This window comes from Thamnophis elegans, chromosome 3 (genome assembly GCF_009769535.1).
Source record: "Thamnophis elegans isolate rThaEle1 chromosome 3, rThaEle1.pri, whole genome shotgun sequence".
Taxonomy (NCBI): Eukaryota; Metazoa; Chordata; class Lepidosauria; order Squamata; family Colubridae; genus Thamnophis; species Thamnophis elegans.
This window is the reverse complement of record NC_045543.1, coordinates 99,490,517-99,511,238: the sequence shown is the minus strand read 5'-3', so window position 1 is coordinate 99,511,238 and position 20,722 is coordinate 99,490,517. Positions and strand designations below refer to the sequence as shown.

Sequence of the window (20,722 nt, the reverse complement as noted above, 5' to 3'; positions counted from 1 at the left end):
ATTATTATTATTATTATTATACTACAATTGTATCACAGCGGCCAGTTTTTTCTCTGGATTTGGCATTGGTTACTAGTCGGGCCCCACCCAGGGGCCTAGGACGTTGTAACGTATTTTCGTAATATGCGTGCAGATCCAAGCAGTGCGGCTTTTTGCATTTGACTGATGGTGGTTTTGTCAATTTTTAACTGTTTTAAATGTAATTCCAGTGCTTTATTATTGCATGCTAGCAAGAGAAAGATAGGAAGTGGTTATGTTCACTGGGGAAACGATGCAGGTTGGCTCAGCTTCACCTACATATGGTTTCCTGAGCCAACTCTCCTTTCTTTCCCCTTGGGCAAAAAAGGTTCCTGAAAATAGTAGGTACAAGTTGGACAGGATCAATATGTACTATTTTGAGAATTGCAGCCACTTCTTAAACGGTGTCTTTTTCCCAGATGGCATTATATGGCCTCTCTATAGGAAGGTCATGTGGTAGATCAGCTGCTTCTCCTTTCCAAAGGCAATCCTTGTAAAAAGTAAGTGGATTGAGACATGAAAGGAGAGAGGAGGGTGTGGGACCCAATTGGGAAGCCAGCACATCTAAGGCCAGTTACGAAGTAGATGCAAGATGGACCCGGGAGAATGGTTTTGGCTGTTAAATAAGGCAACCATGTGAGCAACTTCACTTAACTACCACCATGACTTACTATCATAATAGGCAGACTCCATTAAGATCATAAGTCAAGGACTATTATAAAACATTGTGTAACGTAAGTATTATCATAAAGCAATTTATGATATAATACAAAATGTGATAAAATGTTTTCTGTGCTGATGCTTCTCTGTGTTATACAGTTTCGTACGTGGTATTTTCAAGGCAGATATCCCAACTTTTCTACTGAAGGAAGGACATTAGAAGGTCTGTCATTGTTGAAGGCATTGAAGAATGTGGCAAGAAAATATCTCTGAAATGATTACCCAAAAGGACACAAGTTGTTTAGTAATACATTTTTGTATCTTTTTCCCCAAGCCATTTAATAGGTCACTGACAATCAATTTAAAGTGATCTCAGATACTACACATACTGAATTCCTCCCACTCTATATCTGTTGAAAGTCCTTTCAGAATTGTTGATAAATTTCAGATGATGTTGGTTTTCTCCTAATTTAGAGGCATTTTGCTGTAAAGAGTTCCAAGTTACATGCAAGTAGAAACTTTACTGTATAAAGTATATATAAATATCAAAGACAATAAAGTATAAACTAACATAACACAATAGTTAACTTTTCAATAATAATTTGATAACCATCCTCCAGAGCAGTGGCCCCCTAACCTTTTGGACACCAGGGAGTTTTTCTGGGAGGAACGTGGTTTCACATGCTGCTTGGATGAGGCTTCGCTTGTTTGTGTGCATGCCGTAACCTGGTTCCAATCCATGGACCGGGGATTGGGAACCCTGGCTCCAGAGAATAGACTAAACTTGTAATGAATGTTATCTCTTTACCAGAAAATCCTGTTCTATGTTAAATCTGAAGCAAAGGAGAGTTAATTAAATCCCAATTTCCAGTTGATGAATCTGCTATTTCTACCTAATTTTAAAGGGAGAATATTTTTTTTTCAAGTAGCAGAAAGTGACAGAGTTTTGGCTAACATCCTTGCCTACATGAGCTCCAGCCATGCTTTAATCAGAACTTGCCTGAGACAGGAATGCGTATACCCTGTACACCTGTCTATCTTGTGAATATCAGGTAGCATCATCCTCCATCCAAAATAAAATTACATCTCAGCCCTCTTGCAGACACATACCTTACCTTTATTATACCTATTTATTTTGTTGCTGTTTGAAACTGCAGCTCCATGTAGTCAGTACTGTAGTACCAAATATATTGCGTTCAAGAATGCATTTGATGAATTGAATCATAACCTGAGAACAATCATTTCCATTTTTAGCCTCAACCCAGCTTTGATTCCTGGTAAAGGTTGCCCCAGTAGAAGAGAAGTTTCCCATTAAATAAAGACCTGATGCAGTGAACTTTTGTCTACCTATGCACGTAAGACGAGGGCAGAGAAAAAATCATTTTAGAAACTATAATGTACAATGTTTTTAAGTATGATATGCAATTAGTGAAAGATACCTTTATGTGGAATAATAGTGGCTTACAACAACTCACTTTTTAGCCCTTTCTTAATATCTTTTGGCTCTCAGTACTGTCAAGCTGAGAAGGATTTTCCTCCTATCTTTTCTGCCTTCTGCCTGCAACAGATTGTTGCCAAACCTGCTGCTTCAGAAAATGTTATTATGTTAATGGGAATGGCTTTGAGGTTTTCCCTACATGAACTGAGAGGCGAGGGGAGGAGACCAAAAGCTACTCTCTTCCAGGGTCCTGTAATAACGTTGTGAAATTGCATTTTTTATTGGTATTCTTTCTTGTTCTATGCTTTGTACATGTGAAAGAAAAAGCAGCAGGATGTACATATAGTTGATATGGGGAGAAGAAAAATCCCAGCAGCCCTTATTCTCTGGGCATTTTCACTCAACTACCTGTGGTGGGAAATGATTAGTGCCAATCCAGTCCCTCCAGATCCTGAAGCTAATGGTCTAATATCTCTCTTTCTCAAACACATGGACAACTGAATTCAGGCTCTCTTCTGGGAAGCAGTTATTTTTGTTTACTGCCTGCTATCTTAATTATTAAGATCTTATTTTTCAAAAGAGTATGACAGGCCAGCTCCTGAATGCTACATACATGAGAATGTTTAATATTTGACTTAAATGGAAATGTCACATGCTTCTTTCCTTCGGATATAAAGTTCAGTTTTTCAGGAATGTATTAAGAGTAAATACCACATTCCAGGAGGATTCAATTCCTAATTCCTCTTATGAATCTGCTTTGCAAAAAAGTGTTCCATTGCCTGAGGTTTTCAGTGCATACAAGCCTATTCTGATATTTTTTTGCAGAGGCAATAAAGTATAAGTGTTATTACTGTGACAGAAAAACAGTGATGGCTGTTGCCTGCATTGACATTTTTTTTTCCTCCAAACAAATTGTCATAGCATTCAGTACTGAAAAATTTACTTAAAAATTATTTGATGAAACATTAAGCTACCCCTTTGACTATAAAGACATAGAATAGATTGTGATCTGACAGTAATTTTGACAAATTGGCAACAAAATGATCTTGTTTGCTGAAATTAGGATGCTAAACAAGAAAGTGTGTATTTAAAAAAAATAGGTTGAAACCTAATGCAGTTGAGATACTGAAAACAAATACTTAGGCTCAGGATATGTTCAAATACATTGTGGATTTTAAAAATGTTAAACATCACAGAAGTCAACTTGACTAAACTCTTCTTCCTACTTTCTCAAGACCATTATTACCAAATTCCCTGTGAGAAATATCCCTGAAGAGAAGGGAGGGACCATAAAGGCAGGCAGTAGCCACCATGAAAGCTTGACCAGTTGGATCCTTCCCTCAACAAGGTCATTGTTGTTACCATTTACCTTGTGAGAAGCACCCTAGAAATGTCTTTGGTTTTGAATAATATTTATTGTGTTTTTATTTTAAGTTGTTTATATTGATTATAACCTGCTTTGGGACAATTTCTACCCTAAAAGATAGATTGTAAGTGCTTGTAATAAATAAATAATACTAATTCATATGTTTTGACACCTGACTCTAGTTAGTAGATCTCAGACTGCAGTTATTAAAAGAAGAAAAAAAGATCCAATTAGCCTGAAATCTGCCTAGTTTTAAGAGAAATAATATATACACTTAAAACACATACAACAGAATGAACATAGTGACAAAAAGCACATACATAATAGCAGATTTTTTTTCCTTTCAATAACTAAACTATTCAAGCACTGAGACAAGAAAACATCAGTAGTTCATATTTCTGTCGAAAAACAAATGTGTGATCTTGCTGAAAGATTTTTTCTTTGTCCTCTATCGGAAGAGGAACAGCAAGAAGAGAAGGAAGACTGGTCAGCCATACGTGAAAAGAAGACTCTTGAGTATTTTTAATAGTTCATTTATTTCAAGTACAGTTATCTGTTAACAGCTAGATCCTATGCTTCACTGCACCATTTGTCAATGGATTAAAAAGGCACATTTAACCCATAAAGACGGTTGAGGGAAACTTGGCAGGTCCAGAGCAGATTGTGTATGAATCATGGATATCCAGAGAGAGCTTGGAGGCCCAGCACAGACTGTGTATAAGTCAAAGAAGGACATGGGAGGCTCGGCAGAGTGTACACAGGCAGTGGGGTATTGTAGGTGAAAACAACTTGCAGCTTCCTTGCTGACTTCCCCATTGACTTTGTTTGAAGCTATCAGAGAAGGTCAGAAATGGTAATTCCATGACTGTGGCTCCTTGCAACACTGTAACTATATTAGTATTTCTGATCTTTAAAAGTTCAAAAATATTCACAGGATTTCTTTTTTCATTATTTTGTGAAGTAATATTTGGTGGGGCTGTGTACACACAACAGGGAATTTTTAAAAAATTAGCTACAAAAACCTTGCAAACAGTGTAGCTGTTTTAATCATAGTTCATTGCAAAATATCTCTTTCAGATTTTTTTTATTAAACATTTTAATCTTTAAAAACAAACAAAAACACAATGAGAAAAGAAAAACAAAACATACATAACAATATAAAGTAATTATACAGCCTTCTGTGTTTAGCCTTTATAGTTTTCCACTCTGCATTGCCTTCCTATTGATTTTACCTTGTCCAATAATATAATAACAGTAGTACTAAATTATATAATTTATATCACCATTATGTTTACATTCTCTATTTTCTGTTTTGGCTTTTGTTTTCTAGCCACTTATAAATTCTATTCCATATTTTATAAAAATCCGATTCTTCTCTTTCTTTTAGTTCTATTGTCATTTTGTCCATCTCTGCACATTTGAGTACTTTTCTAATTATTGTTTAGTCTGTGGGTGTATTGATTTTTTCCCAGTTTTGTGCGAAAGCAATCCTAGCTGCAGTGAGTATGTATATTATTATGTATTGGAATTGTTTATCCATTTTTTTGGTCTAATAGTTTTAATAGGAATGTTTCTGGTTTCAGTTCTATTTTTTGCTCTGTAATTTCTTGCAACCATTTCTGAATTTTGCACTAGTATTTCCTTGTTATGGGGCACGTCCACCACATATGGATGTTCCAGACTTGTGGCTATATCTCCAACATTTGGGGGATAAATTTGAGAACATTTTGGCCAATCTCACTGGGGGCAAATGCCATCTATAAAACATTTTGTAGAGGTTTTCTTTATAAACTACTGCCATCGTAAATTTATAATTTCTTTCCCATAATTTATCCCCTTTTTCTAACTCTATATTATGGCCAAAATTTCTTCCCCAGCTAATCATTGTCTCCTTTACTGTTTCTTCCTCCATTTTATATCTTAAAAGAAAATTATATAATTTGGTAATCATTTTTCCTTCCGTTCCTAATAATATTTTGCCTAATTCCATTTGTTTCTCATGTATTCCGTATTGTTCCCGATCTTTTTTAAATCTTGTTTCAATTTGTAAATAGGGCCACCATTCCATATTTATTCCTTGCGTTTTCAGGTCTTGTACTGATTTTAGTTCTCTTTTTTCATCTAAGAATTCTGCATAGCTTACCATTTTGTTGAGATCTATTTGGATATGCATTGCCTCCATCATTGATAACCAGATTGGGATTTTCATGTAGTGGTTTTTTTTAAAAAAAAAAATTCCCAGACTTTAAACAGGGCATCTCTTATTATGTGTCTCTGGAAGAATGAATTAGATTTATTCTTTCCCTCCCAGAGGAAGCCATGCCAACCTAGTTGGAGATCATGGCCTTCTAGCATAAGAATCATTGTATTTTTTAGTTGAATCCAGTCTTTAAGCCATGTCAGGACTGCCGCCTGATAGTAAAGCTCCCAGTCTTGGAGGCCAAAGCCACCTTTGTTTCTACTATCTTGTAGAAATTTTTATTTAATACACAATTTTTTCCCTGACCAGGTAAATTTGGATACCATTTTATTTAGTTGTTCAAAAAAACCTTTCTCTAATTTAATCGGTATTGTTTGAAAAAGATAAAGTAGTTTGGGTAGTACATTCATTTTAATTTAGAGCTGAGGTGGCGCAGTGGTTAGAGTGCAGTATTGCAGCCACTTCAGCTGACTGCTAAGCTGCAGTTCGGCTGTTCAAATCTCACCGGCTCAAGGTTGACTCAGCCTTCCATCCTTCCGAAGTGGGTAAAATGAGGACCCAGACTGTGGAGGCAATATGCTGACTCTGTAAACCGCTTAGAGAGGGCTGAAAGCCCTATGAAGCAGTATATAAGTCTAACTGCTATTGCTATTGCTATAATTGTTGAAATTCTGCCAATTAGTGATATCTGTAGTTTAATCCAATCATCCAAATCTTTTTGTATTTGTTGTAGCAATTTATTGTAGTTATCTTCTTTTATTGTAATACATTTTGCCGATAACCATATTCCCAAATGTTTAATGTTTTTTTGGCCCTAGAAATTCCCAGTTTCTCCTCCAGTTCTTCATTTTGTCTTTTGGTTAGATTCTTAGTTAATGTTTTAGTTTTCTCTTTATTTATTTTAAGCCCTGCCACTTTACTGAATTGGTTCATGTCTTGTAATAATATTAGTCCAATTTCTAGGGGTTTCTCTATGATAAATGCTAGATCGTCTGCAAAGGGCTGCACTTTGTATTCCTGTGTTCTAATTTTCACTTTATGCCCTGGTTCTGTCTAATTTGTAACATCAGTGTCTCTATTGAGAGGATAAATAACAGGGGGGCTAGAGGACATCCCTGTCTTACCCCTTTGGTTATGCTGAAACCTTCTGTTGCTTCCCCGTTTAGTATTATTTTTGCCTTCTGATTAGAATATATTGCTCTGATCATCCTGATAACTTTCTCTCCAAAGTTCATTACTGCTAATTGATTTATAAGAAAATTCCGATTCAGTAAAATACCTCTTTCAAATATTTTTTACAGCCCCAATATACAATCCTATGTTTCTATCATTTTTTCCTTATTTCTTATGCAATTACTATTCGACAAAAGATTCCACATTTAAAGCAAAATTCTATTTTTGTATAGAGAATCATGTGAAGTAGGTTAGTTTGTATATACAGCATCGCTGAAGACTTGCCTGTAGAGTTTCTAATTTTTTGGTCACCAATTTTAATTGATAACATTTAATTGATGAACTTGACACTGAATCCACAGGAGGAACCCATTAGCTACAGCAGTCAGGAAATTGATGAAATTGGATAACAATTGGCAGCTGAACAGAATGGAAAATACTGTACAAGCTTAAATTTTACATGCAGTTCAGTAGAAAAGTGATCAATAGAGAAAATAAAGAGGATTTATACAAGCCAAAGAAACCTCTTCAACTTTTTCTTTAACACCTTCTATGAGTCTTAACTGGCAAAACAAGCCCATTTAGAGCTATGCATTTCTGTTTAATACTAAATTAAATAGGTGAATCTAATATCTCTGCATTTTAAGTCTAGTATATTAATTCCTTGTACTTTTTATTAGCAATAGCATTTAAACTTATATACTGGTACCACTCCAAGGCGCTTTACAGCACTCTTTGGGTGGTTTGTAATGTAAGCAAACCCTAACCCTAACAATCTGGGTCCTCATTTTACCAACCTTGGAAGGATGGAATCAACTAATGGATTGAACTCCAGCCTGATGACAGAGTTTGCCTGCAATACTGCACTTGAACCACTGTGTCACCAGGGTTTCTTATTGATCTCTTTACTCATCCTGCTGTCAGGCATTCTATCTCACAGAAATTTTGTTTTTTAGAGAGAAACAACATATTACATTGTCACATTTAAGATGGAAACTGCATTTAACACTATTTCTTTAGTTAAAAATCATTTTGAAGAAGCAAGTACATTTTGTCCAATCAAATTAAGAGTTTGGTCTAGAAAATGCAATTTTGTTGTGTTAAGTGCTTATTTGGTGCATGATAAAATTAGGATAAGTATATGTAGCACTGAAGATATGATTTCCAAATAAAACTTCATTGTGTTTCGTTTCTAAGAGCATATAAGGGTGTTTTATATTTCATGGCCAAACACTTGTGCTGAAACATGTAGGAATTTGATGATTGTTCAAATATCTTCCCATTAAAATTAATTATATTTATTTATGCTTTGTGACATAGGACATCATACCTCTCTGTGCATCTGTCATAAAAGAAACCAAGAAACCCAAATGTTTTGATCTAGTAAGTTGATAGTTTAGGTTTTCCTAGGAACATTAATCTACAGGAGAGAGAAACAAGGACATTTAAACTGGGAAAGGAAAAATCCAGGAGAAACTAAGGAAAAGAAGAAGAGTTTAGCTGATGGTAAGCTAAACTGATGGTAAGATGGAGCTAGACAGCCTTGGCTATTGAATATGTATTGTCCAATTGATAAATAATGTTGGCTGAGGACATTATTATATCAATATATAATATTGTTCATTAGAGGGCGCTGAAGCACCCAAAGTGTTTTAGGACATCTTTGATTCCCAGAGTGAGTTGAAGCATTGAATATGATCTAAGATGAAGTGGGTTGAAGGACTTCTACCCTTTCCAGATGGCTATCCAGAAGTTTAAAATAGAGAAAAGATAAGTTCTGCCAGACAAAGTATAAAACTCAGCCAGAAAAAGTGAGACTCCACCTAGTATCTTTGGCCCTTTATCTCTAAGTAGAACATAGGCCAGCTAGGAGATGTTAGTCCAACATTATGATTTGCACACCCATACAAAATTTTAAAATGTATACTGGAAAATTTGATAGAGATGTGGTGGAAGGGAAGTTCAGTTGCAACACATTTTGAAATTCTAGCAGCTTCAGACAGAGATTATTTGATTTTTGCTTTGTCCACCATATGTATGTTTATAGTGGTAAAACATAGACTATTTCATTCAAAAGTCCCTTGTGCTAGGATAAAACCATTTCCTCTTATACAACATACATTATCTCTGATTTTAGTTCATACCCCTTTCCTCTCTGTATGTGTGTACCTATGCAAATAACATGCATAAATCATTTCAGACTTCAAACTTCAACCCCCAGTAAGATATGTTCATGGATCTGCAGTAGTATAGAAAGTCTTGTTCCATGAATGGAATTGCTGTAATATAGGCAGATTCTGATAGAGATTTGTTTCTTCTATCAAGTTACTTTCATTTCAAAAACAATATAGTTTATGTTCCACATAGTCTATTTCAGCTTCATACTGCTTGCTGTTACACTGTAGATGGTGGTGTTTTCATAAAACATATTCTCAATAAATGTAACATGATAGTATTAAAACTTTTTTTCCCTGAGGGCAGTAAAAAAATATATTCACAGCTAGCGATATGGAATGAAAGTGCTCTAGTGAAATCCTCTTAGCTTAGCTTTGAAGTATTAATGTGCTCTGTTCCTTATGAAGATGGATTGCGAGAATTTTTGCTACACTTGATATAAATGTCTGAGTTTATCAGTAGAATAATCCCTTTATATTAAAGGATAGGCAATTAGATGTTAATTCATGTCACAGTGATGAACATAATCAAGGTCTAATAGCAGTTGGTATCATATCTTGTACTCGGCAGTTTCATGATGTAAATTACCCTTTTCCTTACCTAAATGCTTCCTTTGTAATGGAACAGAGCATATAATATTTTACATGTTGCAACATAAATCTTCATAAAACATCTTTTAAAAGGCAGATGCATCAATTAAAAATTACAGAAGGGGTACTGATGAAGATCTTCAAACACTGTTCTCTTTAGGATGACTTTTCAGCAAGCTAAAAGAAATAAATTATGGCTAAATATCCTGTAAATCCTATTTTTCTAGGTTATTTATGCCATAAACAAAAGATAGTCTGAAGTGAAATGTGATAAAAACATGATTAAAGAAAATGAAATATTCCTATTCCACTGATTTCTTATATGCTGCTTGGAAATTTCTCCCCTAGACATTGTTCTTTTTGGTTGTTTTATTTTTCTAATAAAGCCATTCAAGAGTCAGGCTGATTTTTATTTATGTATAGTTTCCATTTTTTATAGATACTCTGCTTTCTCCTGAATTTGAGAATCTGCAGCTGGTCTCCCTGTGGACAGTTAGAAAACTGATATACTAAAACCAATTTACCTGATGGAATCATGTCTGAATCCAGGAGTCTTGGCTAATTGGACCAAACCCAACATATTAATAATTCATCTTTTTTATTTGTAGTAAGAGGAATTGGAGCACAAAGATTGGTTAGACCTGGAGTGTAGGTGGAGTACCAGTGGTCTACCATGTTGCTGCCGAGAGATGAGTGAAATGGTTCAACACCAAAATAATTGTTTTGAATTTTTTAAGCTGAAGACAACACATTTCTATTCAGGGATAAAATTGGCTACTTCGGGTGGAATTGTTTAGCATGTCCTGTATGTTCCAAGCAAATAGGTTATTGTTTTGTGAGTTGTGTTTGGATTTCTTTGATTCATTTTTTTAAATGAAAAAACCATCATAGTAGCAGGCACTGTTCATGTTCCTGTTGGCTTAAGCTGGGTGGGATGATATAGGAGTGGCTTACTAAATGGTTGCTCACCCTTTCTTTATATTGTGTGCCTTTCCTAATTCTTTAAGATTGAAAAAATGAAACTGAAAAAAAATTTAAAGGAACTTCCCAAGAAATCAGTGCAACACAACCCTTTGATTTCAACATCTTTAGTCATTATGAAATAAATAGTTTACACTAAAGACCCATATAATGGAATCTTTTAGTTAGTATGGTCTTCCAAAGCTCATTTATTCAATATTTTGATACTGTTTTTAAAAACCTATCTTAAAAATAACATGAACATTGGCGGTTTTAATGGTATTATAAGTTTGTGGAAAATCTTATTTTAGTACTTTTGTTATTTGATAGCATGATATACAAATTAATGTTCTATAAATATTCAGTTAACACTAAAAATATCTACAAGTGTTTGCAAGGCAAGCATTTCTTCTGCAGTAAAACTATGGTAATTATTATGATTTCCGTGATTATATTTAATTCTCATCCTCAATCCTATGTTCTTTCTTTGGACTTGGCACTGTTTTAATCAAAGCACTTAACTTCAAATATTACATTTGTTTTTTCAGTCATTTGGTACCATATAGAAATGTTCTCTGCTTTTTTGTTCTGTAGATTTTGAGTTCTATTTTTATTCTTTGTAGTTAAAGTGTGTTCTGTCTTAAAAATTGATATTATTTAAAAGTGATCATTGGGAAAGTTTCTATTGACTAGTCACTAATTATTAGGAACTAAACAAATAATAGTTTACTTTAAAATATTACACAATTGAATATATGATTTGTATGTTCTTATTTTATTTTCTATTTGCTTAAATATGCTAGCACTTTGTTGAACAAATACAAAAATAACATCTGGTAAACTTACCTACTTACATCCAGAACGCATCACCAAATCCATTGTTTATAGTCAGGCTCTGTGTTGCAATCTAATTTGCTCTCTTACTTAACTGCTTGGAATCAAATCAGCCATTCAGGAAACTGAACTACCTACTCAGCAATCAATACACAAATCCATAGAGCAAGGTCAATGAGACAGGGACAGTACAGATGACAATCATTTTAAAGTACAAACATCAAAATATTATAAATTCAGGGAAATCTACAGATAGTATATTTAATTGTGTATAATTAAACTGTACCTCTAAAAAAATTCAAAATAAAAAACTAGTATAAGCTTTGAAAAGAAGACCTGTAAGGCACTCTGTGGGGCTGACCTTGAAGAACAATCAGAAGCTTTCCCAGAATGCAATACCATGGACAGTTTTTGGCATTTTTTGCTACATTCACATAATACTGCCGCTCCATGAGGCACAATGAAAGGTGTTGTTCGCCACCTATAAAGCCCTACATTTATGTATGTATGTATGTATGTATGTATGTATGTATGTAAAATTTAAATGGCCACCAAACTCACAGGTGACTCTGGGTAGCTTACAACATTAAAAATCCACAACATAGAAACCAGAAAAAATTACCCAAACCTATGGCACAGCAACAACTCAACCACTTGATCTCCTTTTGGGATTCCCAGGCCTGCTGATAAAGCCATATATTTAGTATCTTTCAGAAAAGCAACAAGATGGGGGGCATAAGGCCAGGCGACTTGCAGGTTTGCTTCTCTCCCATTGTTTCCGCTCATCCCACCAGATCTAACAGAGAAGATATGTTTCAAGTTTATTCTGTAAATAATATCATTTTGTTGGAACTAGGAGTTCATAGTTTCATAGTTTCACTTTATTTGTATGCCGCCCTTTTCCCTGGGGGGACTCAGGGCGGCTCACAGTTCAAAAAGGGGGGGGGAGGACAAACAATTTACAACATAAAAGCACTACATCATTTAAGAACTCAACAGTCATACAATTCGAGTAGGGGTTAGAGTCTTTAACCCCAGGCCATGCCTTTGTGACAGTGCCTGCTTGTGGAATAGCATTCTCCCCCCACTCCAGCCCCCAGATCAAGATAGTTTCAAACTTGTTAGCCAGTTATTAGGCTTTGAAGACCTGGCTTTTGCCCAGGTCATTAAGCAAGCTCTGCTGTTAATGTAACTTTATGAATGAAACATATTATTTACCTCAAGCATCATGGATTGTTGTTTGTATGTATTTTAATCTTTGTATGTCGGTCATTGTTGTGAGATGGGCAGCAATATGGGTACCATAAATTGTTTAAATTATTTTTAACAATACCATTTTTCTATATGGCTTTGTTTGAGAAATTTGAAAGGTATTATAGTTTCTAATTCTAAAGAAAACAAAGATTTTCTTTGTTGCTCATTTCCAAACCTATTCCTGTTTCCTACAAATCCTTTCAAATGTAGCGCTCAGAACCAAATACAGCAAAATAGAACATGATTACTTTATAAGATTTAGAAGTTATTCTTCTGGTAGCTTAAAATTGCATTTGCTTTTCTTCAAAGAAAAAGGTAGCTTTATCACATCTGGCTTACATTCAATTTCTAACCAATGTCATCGTTTTTTTCACAAGTACCATTGCTAAATAAGATATTCTCCATTCTTTAAGACATATGTCTTGGATTTTTGTGTCCTTAAGTGAAATTTTGGAGAGTGTGAGAGCTGGTATTGGAATTAAATCAAGCCATTCTTTCTTACAAGTGCATTTGTCTTGTTGACCTATTTGGAAATTATGGCTTCCCAAGACTCTATCATATTTGCTTATTTATCTAGTGAAACTTTTCTTTTGACTGAATAGGAGAATATATTTTTCTGATTATATCTATCCACATTTCTCATTTTACCAAGAATCTCCACAATCAATGTTGGCAATGCGAGCTGTAAAGGGAAGGGAATATCATAGAAACCCCATTATTTTTAGAATGATCACATCACTCCGATCATGAGGAAGACGTAGCATTATTTAATAGGAAAAAGATCTTTTAAGTGTTCTGTCAAATTGGTTACACATTTTAATAAAACTTGGTCTTCAGGTGATTTGGGGAAGTTTTCCACAAGATTGATGCAAAAGCTTGAGAAGAATGCCCCAGTTTATCAAAGAACAAATGCCTTATGGTTAGTAGGTAGTGGGTATAGGATCCCTTATGTCTAATTTCATAAGGTTTTATTTTTGCTGATTTAGTTTGCTCTTTAAACTACTGTAAATCACCTTGAGTAATATGAGAGTATTAGTGAGATTGCTAAAGCTGTGTATAAATAAATTCATCTCATCCCATGTTTAACTTATTTTTAGGGGCTTGACTATAACATATTTATGGCTATTGGAGCATGAAATATTTTATGTAAAAGCAATCTACAACTGTAACAATTATTTTCACATCCATTTTCTAAAGAAGCACATAATTGCACACTTGAGGCTATGTAAAGGCACTTTGGATGTTGTTGTTATTGTTGTTGTTGTTAAAATGACTAATGATGGGCTGAATTTTATTTACAATTTTCCAGTGTTTCAATCTGATCATAAATGTGATAACATTTTTACTGAAGTTATAAATTAGAACCATATAATCTGTGATAGGCAATGTAGGTGAGAACACAACCAAAGGGTTTAATAGAGCAGTTTGTTTTCTTGAAAGCTTTAACTAAACAGTGTGTAATTAAGTCATCACCTCTTGAGTCTGTCTATATATGGAAGCCTAGTTCTTTGGAACACTTGGTAAAAATTTCAGGATTTGGTAATTAAACTAATCCCTCTCATACTCATGCCATTTATATGAAGGCAGTTGTTAATGATTTTATGTAATAAATAAGCACATCTCTGCAGTTTGAAATATTTTGCGTTAAAAATAAGTCTTTGTAAAAAAAAAATCCCAAACATCTGATTTAGATTCAGGAGAATTAATTAGTTTAGAATAAAAAAATGTGTATGCTGGATTTTTTTATTCCTACTAATATATGTATATTTATTTGAATGTATTACAGAAAAAGGATGTTTCTTTTAAAGCAAGGGAGACACATCTTTTCCCTTTTGGGAATGCATTTCTAATTTAATTTTAGACCCTATGGGTGTTGAAGAAAACATGGAGATATGGCACCTAAAATTAGAATTCTTCTCTTTTTGGCAGTTTAAGTAAAATAAGATCCCTTAAACCTCATTGAAGACTATTTTGCTTCTTAGTTGTAAAATAAGATAGAAAGGAAATCTTAGGGGCTCTATATGCTGGAAACCATATATAAGCTACAGTTTACTTACCCCTGCTGTGATCTATCCCGGGGCTAAGCTGTGTAAGACCTTGAATTCCAGGCATATATTAATAAATGGATTCTTTGAAAATAAAACCCTGACTATTATATTTGATAATTCTCATATCAGTTTTTTTTTCCTTTTGATCTTAATGAGCTTTCAGGGAATGCAGTAGGATAAAAATGCAAATAAATTCCCAAACTATCATTTAAGAAGTTATTTTAGACACGCAAGTTAGACCCCACCCCAAGGGAGAATGTGCTCTGTACAGAACCACAATGCAGTGTCACAGATCCAAATGAAAATAGCTGTGTGAGGTTTGCATCCTGATAGAATAGGAAGGAACATAGATCTGTGGTTAGAACACATAATTTGCAGGAAAAAAACTCCAGATAACATGATGGTTCCAGGTAGATATGAGAAATATTCTTCCTGTACCCCAGTACATTTCCTATTACAACTTGGAGCATGCCTTCCCCAAAAGCCTTTAACTTCCCATTCTGTACATTACATCTTCATATATCCCTTCACATCTTACATTTTGTGGATTACTTTAATGCAAACATCCCAAATGTTTTGTGCCGTTCTTAAAAATAGATATCACTGCATCATGTAAATAGCACACATCATTTCCAATAATCAGAATAATGATGAAGCAGAGCATTTTCTCCTGTAAGTGCTTACATATCAGCTAAGAGATAGTAGACATGTCCTGGGCTTATTGTAGCTTACTATAAATTGTTTTCAGTGAATTGAACTAATTTTGGAATTGAATTCAATGATGAAAATGCAGGCTAGATTTTTTTATATACATAAATAAATATGCATATGGTTCTGCTTAAGCCTTCTATACAATGTGCGGAGTTCGTCTTGTAACAGAAATATATCTAAAATAGTTTTTAAAAATTTAGTATTAATTAAACTATAATCTTGATATTTTTATTCTTTTTACTCAACCATCAGATTGATTGAAAAGCATAGCAGAGAGTACACTGCCTCCTGTTCAGTCAAGCGTCACTAATGAGAGATAAATGGGAATATCACCCTGTCATGTCTCATTGCTTATCTGTCTCTTTCTCTAGGAGGTGATTTTCTTTCCTTTTTAAGAAAGAAAAAGGATGAGCTAAAAACCAAACAGTTGGTGAAATTCTCATTAGATGTTGCTGCTGGGATGGCGTATCTTGAATCCAAAAACTGTATACACAGGTAAGAACAAGTCATATGATCTTTTAGTATTAAATACATAAGCATAAATGAGCTGTAACAAAATTTCAGGCTCATATCATATTTATTTTACTTTACTTATTCGTTTGGGTTTAGGCAAAGCATACTTAAATCAATCACATCCTGGTCTATCAGGTAATATATACAGTATATCAAATTGGTCAGCTCTCAAGAGATCATAGATAGCTACAGTTTTGCTAAGAACCAATCTAATGTTGAATGGTACCCCATTAAACTACATTCTTCAAGTAGTATCTGAGAAACAAATACAGCTTCAGAAGATGGAATAGCTTCCAAATGTTCACATCTCTGAAGATTCATCTCCCGTTAAACATTTTCTGTTAGTAATAACAGTTTTTCCCTTCTGTCATGAAGAAAAGAAGGAATGTGCTGAGACACATTCCAGCAGGAGCCCCACTCACTTATTATCCAACCAGAATGAAAGCCTGTAGCATTTGCATCTCAGCACTTACTCAGTATCTAATTAGCACTTCATACCCACATTTCAAATGATTACCATTCAATCAAGGCAATTCTATGCCTTCGTACCCCAGTTTCCCTTCCCTAATAATTACAGATGCTACATTGACAGTATGCAGCAATACAGTGTCAGAATAATCACTTAATCACAAATGCTCTTCATGCCAGGCTTTCCCTCCACCCCCAACTCTGAATTAGCTAGTAGTTGGATATCATTATCTGGTGCTCCCACCATCAGATAGTTCTTCAGATTGTACTGCTAGAGCAGAGAAGTTCTCCTGCATTTGTTTTACTGTCAATTTAGTGGAAGAGGATTTAAAAATGCTTTCATCTTTTAAAAAAAAATCATGGATGACATGGTATTCTTGTACTACTTTGTTATAAGGTCTGCAGAGTATACACGCAGATTGTTCTGTCTTTCATTGCATAATAATCACTTCAGTGGCCTGCAGGCTACTTAATCTCCTGTGCTTCCATTAAATTCCAAGGGAACATACCATGACAAATAATAGTGATACCATCAGAATCCTGCTCTTGAGATACAATTTAAAAAGTTTTTCTTAATCTGGAGAAATAAAGTGAAATAGCCCACCCACTTTCTGTGATGAAGAAATTTCAAAGGCCATTTGGACCCAGTTCTAAGCAAACATGGTTTTCCACCCTTTGAACATTTAGTTGTTTTACCTGTATTGGGTGGGAGGAAACCAAATTGTGAGCGTCTGGAGAAACAGTACCTGGGCCATGTACTTGTTTCCGGTTCCCTTTTTCTTTTGCCTGGCAACACTATCAACTAACTAACATTTACTATTTGTAGTTTAACACAAACCAAATTACTGAACTACAGATGAAATCTTGTATCTTTCCTGATAAATCCTCAGATATTTTGTAAACATAGGCAATACACTTGTATTTCTCAAAATTGGATTATCTTATCCACATATACACAAGCAGAGCTAACATAATGCTAAAGGGGATTGGAAATTAGTCCAAAAACCATTCAGAATTATAATAGATTGGGGCTGTCTGTACAATTTATAACTAAATAATTATTTACTATAATTATTTCAGATTCAGATTTGAATATCCAAGTATAAAACAATGTTTTCAAAGGGGCAATATTTAAATAGTTTTTGCAGAATTTATATTAACTGGATACTTTGATTACCTTTGTCTGTATAGATACAGCAAGAAGAGGTGATTTTTATGTGTCTCAATGTTTTGGGGTATAACCATATTGTTCCAGAGATAAGGAGTATTTGGAAAATTCCAGAGTGCTCTTGTAAATTTTTTATTTGAACAATTGTTTTCAAGCTGTCGTCTGTGCTTTGAAGCACATTAAGCAGAGAATTCATTTCACAGTGTCATCCACCAAAGCTTTTATAGCAATCAATATTATCCAATGCCATTTCATTTATTGCAAATTCAGTGTTACTTATCATACTGATACTGCAATATTATAGGTTTTTGTATCTTTTAAAAGAGAATTCTTAAATAATATTAAACAAAAGCTTGAAAGGAAAAATGTTCCTTTAAATTCTCAGTAAACAAAACATTTCACATAATCTATATGTATTTTACTTGCATATCATCTCCTTTTTCAGTTTTCATTCTCTGTTTGTCTATGTAAATATTATGAGATTGAGGAGTTTTTGTTCATACATTTATAGTAGTGTTTAGTTCCCCACCATTTAAGCCATTGACGGAGCAGAATACCACAAGACCATTAATGGACAACTTCTCTAGAATGACATTTTCTTTCTCTTCTTTCTGCCTTGGAATCGCTTGTTCTATTACTTATGTAAACAGTCAGATTTTCAATTATATGATTCTACAATATTTGAGCCCGTTGAATACTTTCTTAAAATAGTAGTCTACTTATGCTGTTTATGCTGACTGTATACATCACACTTCAGTTTTGGCAAGTTCACTGAATTCAGTAGTTATTTGTCCTCATAGATCCCCTTCAAATCAACACCCTTAAAATGTTGGCTATCCTACATCAAAAAGTTGAATGCTTCTATTTTGTTAGTTACTATATAACTTTGAGACCATGATACTAGAACCATTTTAGTCATATGATATTTCACCGTATATTAAAGTTATGGTAAGAAAAGCAGAAGTTTTTCTGAAAAAAGAAAGACAAAATATCTTAGGCATAATCATTTGTATTATAGTACTACATTTTAAAATTAGGTATTGCATTTATGGCAAGATTTCTAATCGTTAACTGATGCTCTATTTCAAAATAATTGGTACCGATGCAGTATTATTACATAGAAAAAATAATTGTGTTAGATTTTATTGTCTTTGAAAGGATACTTTCTTAGAAGAAGAACACACAGTTCAAATAAAGGTTAATATTTGCTTTATTATTTTCTTTTATTCCTATGAAAAGTCTTTATAAAAAGAGACTAAAGTGGATCCAAATAATAAGAGATTTTTCTTCATATAATCATGTTTTAAAGGTCAAAGAACAGGAAATGGATAGATTCTCTAGATAAAAGATTCAGTTATTTTGCATTATTATAAATGTCACAATCTCTGAAAGAGAATCTTTCATAACACATTTTCTTCAGATTCTTCAATTATATAAATCTGCTGTTTCTTGTTTTGAAATAGCCTAATTGAACAGTATACCTCTAACTTGCTTTTCATAGCCTCCAAAGTGTATGTATAATGAAGGTCAAGGGAAGCTGTGAACAGCATCACAGCATTTTCCTCCCCACCCCCCCACCCCCAAGATGGCGACACGCTTAGATGCTGCAGCTTTGAGCTCCTGATGCCACAGTAGAATTAGGCAAAAAAATTTTTTAAGATAAACCAATTTCATTGTATTTAAGTACAATGACAATAAAGATTATACTTCTAGCTGTTTGTCTGTTCCCTCTGCCCTCATTTTCCTGAATAGTAGTATTAGAACGAAATCTTATCAGGTTTGTTTCTGAGCTGGGAATAAAGACCTTGGGCAGTTGCTTGAATCAGAGATGAAGTTTATTCCAAGAACACAATATACAAAAATCAGCTGTCGGAGGTGGCTGCTCTAGTGAACTAAGTGTTTTCTAAAAGATCTATATAGAGGAAAAACTTGCCCTTATTTCTTGAAAGTGCACCCTCTAGGAATTCCTCTCTGTAGTCAAGCTGAGTTTGTGGTATTCTTAGTTTAGCACTTGTTGATCGAAAACAGTGATCTCTTTGGAGAAAGGAGACTTTTTAAAATTTGATCAAAGAGATCTTCCTAGCGTATTCCCGCAAGTGCTGGGTCCGCTTTTCAGATCATTGAACACCACTTTGCAAGGTCAACTGCATATGCAGGGTGCAGACCTTCGACTTGCATATCTTTGTTGATTTTGTCTTGCCATCTCTGTTTTCGCCATCCGCAAGGTCGTCGGCCATTGACTTTTAGTTGGTAGGCAGTCTTCGAAATGGTGGAAGGTACTGCTTTCAAGACATGTCCATACCAGTGGAGCTGGCCTTCTCTCATTTTCTCTATAATTGGTGCCACACCAAAATGTTGTAGAATGGTCAAGAGATCTCAAATTAAAATTCAACTAGGAGAGGGGAATGTTTACCTTTTCTTTTGATCTTCATCTCGGGACCTATTCTAATTTGTGATTTTGAACCTTTTGTCTTGATTACAACGGGATAAATCAGAGGTGGGTTCCTGCTGGTTCGCAACTCTTCAGGCGTACCAGTTCCAGAAATTTGCTGTACTTTTGCGTACCCATTCCACAGAGGCGTGGCCACGCCCCCATACTGGTACGCTCCCCTGCCCTGCAGCCCATTTGCAAGGCGCTTCTCAAAAAGAAGGAAGTGAGGGTGGGGCTTCTTCAGAGGACCCGAGACAAGAGCAGAGTTGAAGTCCTCTCTGAAGCAGCTGGAAAAGGTACGTGTGGGTCAGTGGGAGGGGGAGGAATTCAAACTTCATCCTCCTGGTGCTGTGCGGGGCTTTGGGCAAAGGCTGGAGGGAAGGACCCTAGCTTGCTTGTGGTCTCCCTCCTCAAGTGTAGTTTGATTGCAGGCGGAGCCACGTTGCCTTTTCAAACCTGTAATCAGTGAAGCTGGGCTGGATTTTTACATGGTGGATTCTTCCAGGACTGGGGGAAAGTGTGTGTGCTACAGCATGGCTCTTTGCCTGGTTTCCTGCCTCCTCCTGTGGTTTCCTCAGTGCTCACACATGCTCTCCCTCCCCAAGTGTAGTGACTTCCTCCCCAGGCCCCCATCCATTTCTCTCTCTCTCACACACACACAGCTGGATAAAACTATATAAAAATCCAGCCCAGCTTCACTGATTACAAGTTTGAA

The 20,722-nt window shown here is 35.0% G+C and overlaps 1 protein-coding gene across 4 annotated transcripts in view; it reads left to right on the top strand.

Annotated features, from left to right (window-relative positions):
- The window catches only part of FER (FER tyrosine kinase), a 129,885-nt gene that overhangs the window by 85,948 nt on the left and 23,215 nt on the right, over window positions 1-20,722 (top strand). For 3 of the 4 annotated variants that reach the window (XM_032213491.1, XM_032213490.1, XM_032213493.1), the window contains one exon: window positions 15,799-15,922. In XM_032213491.1, the coding sequence (XP_032069382.1) occupies window positions 15,799-15,922 (124 nt within the window). Of the gene's footprint in view, window positions 1-15,798; window positions 15,923-20,071; window positions 20,304-20,722 lie in introns of all 4 variants that reach the window. The other variant, XR_004254994.1, reaches the window with a different exon arrangement.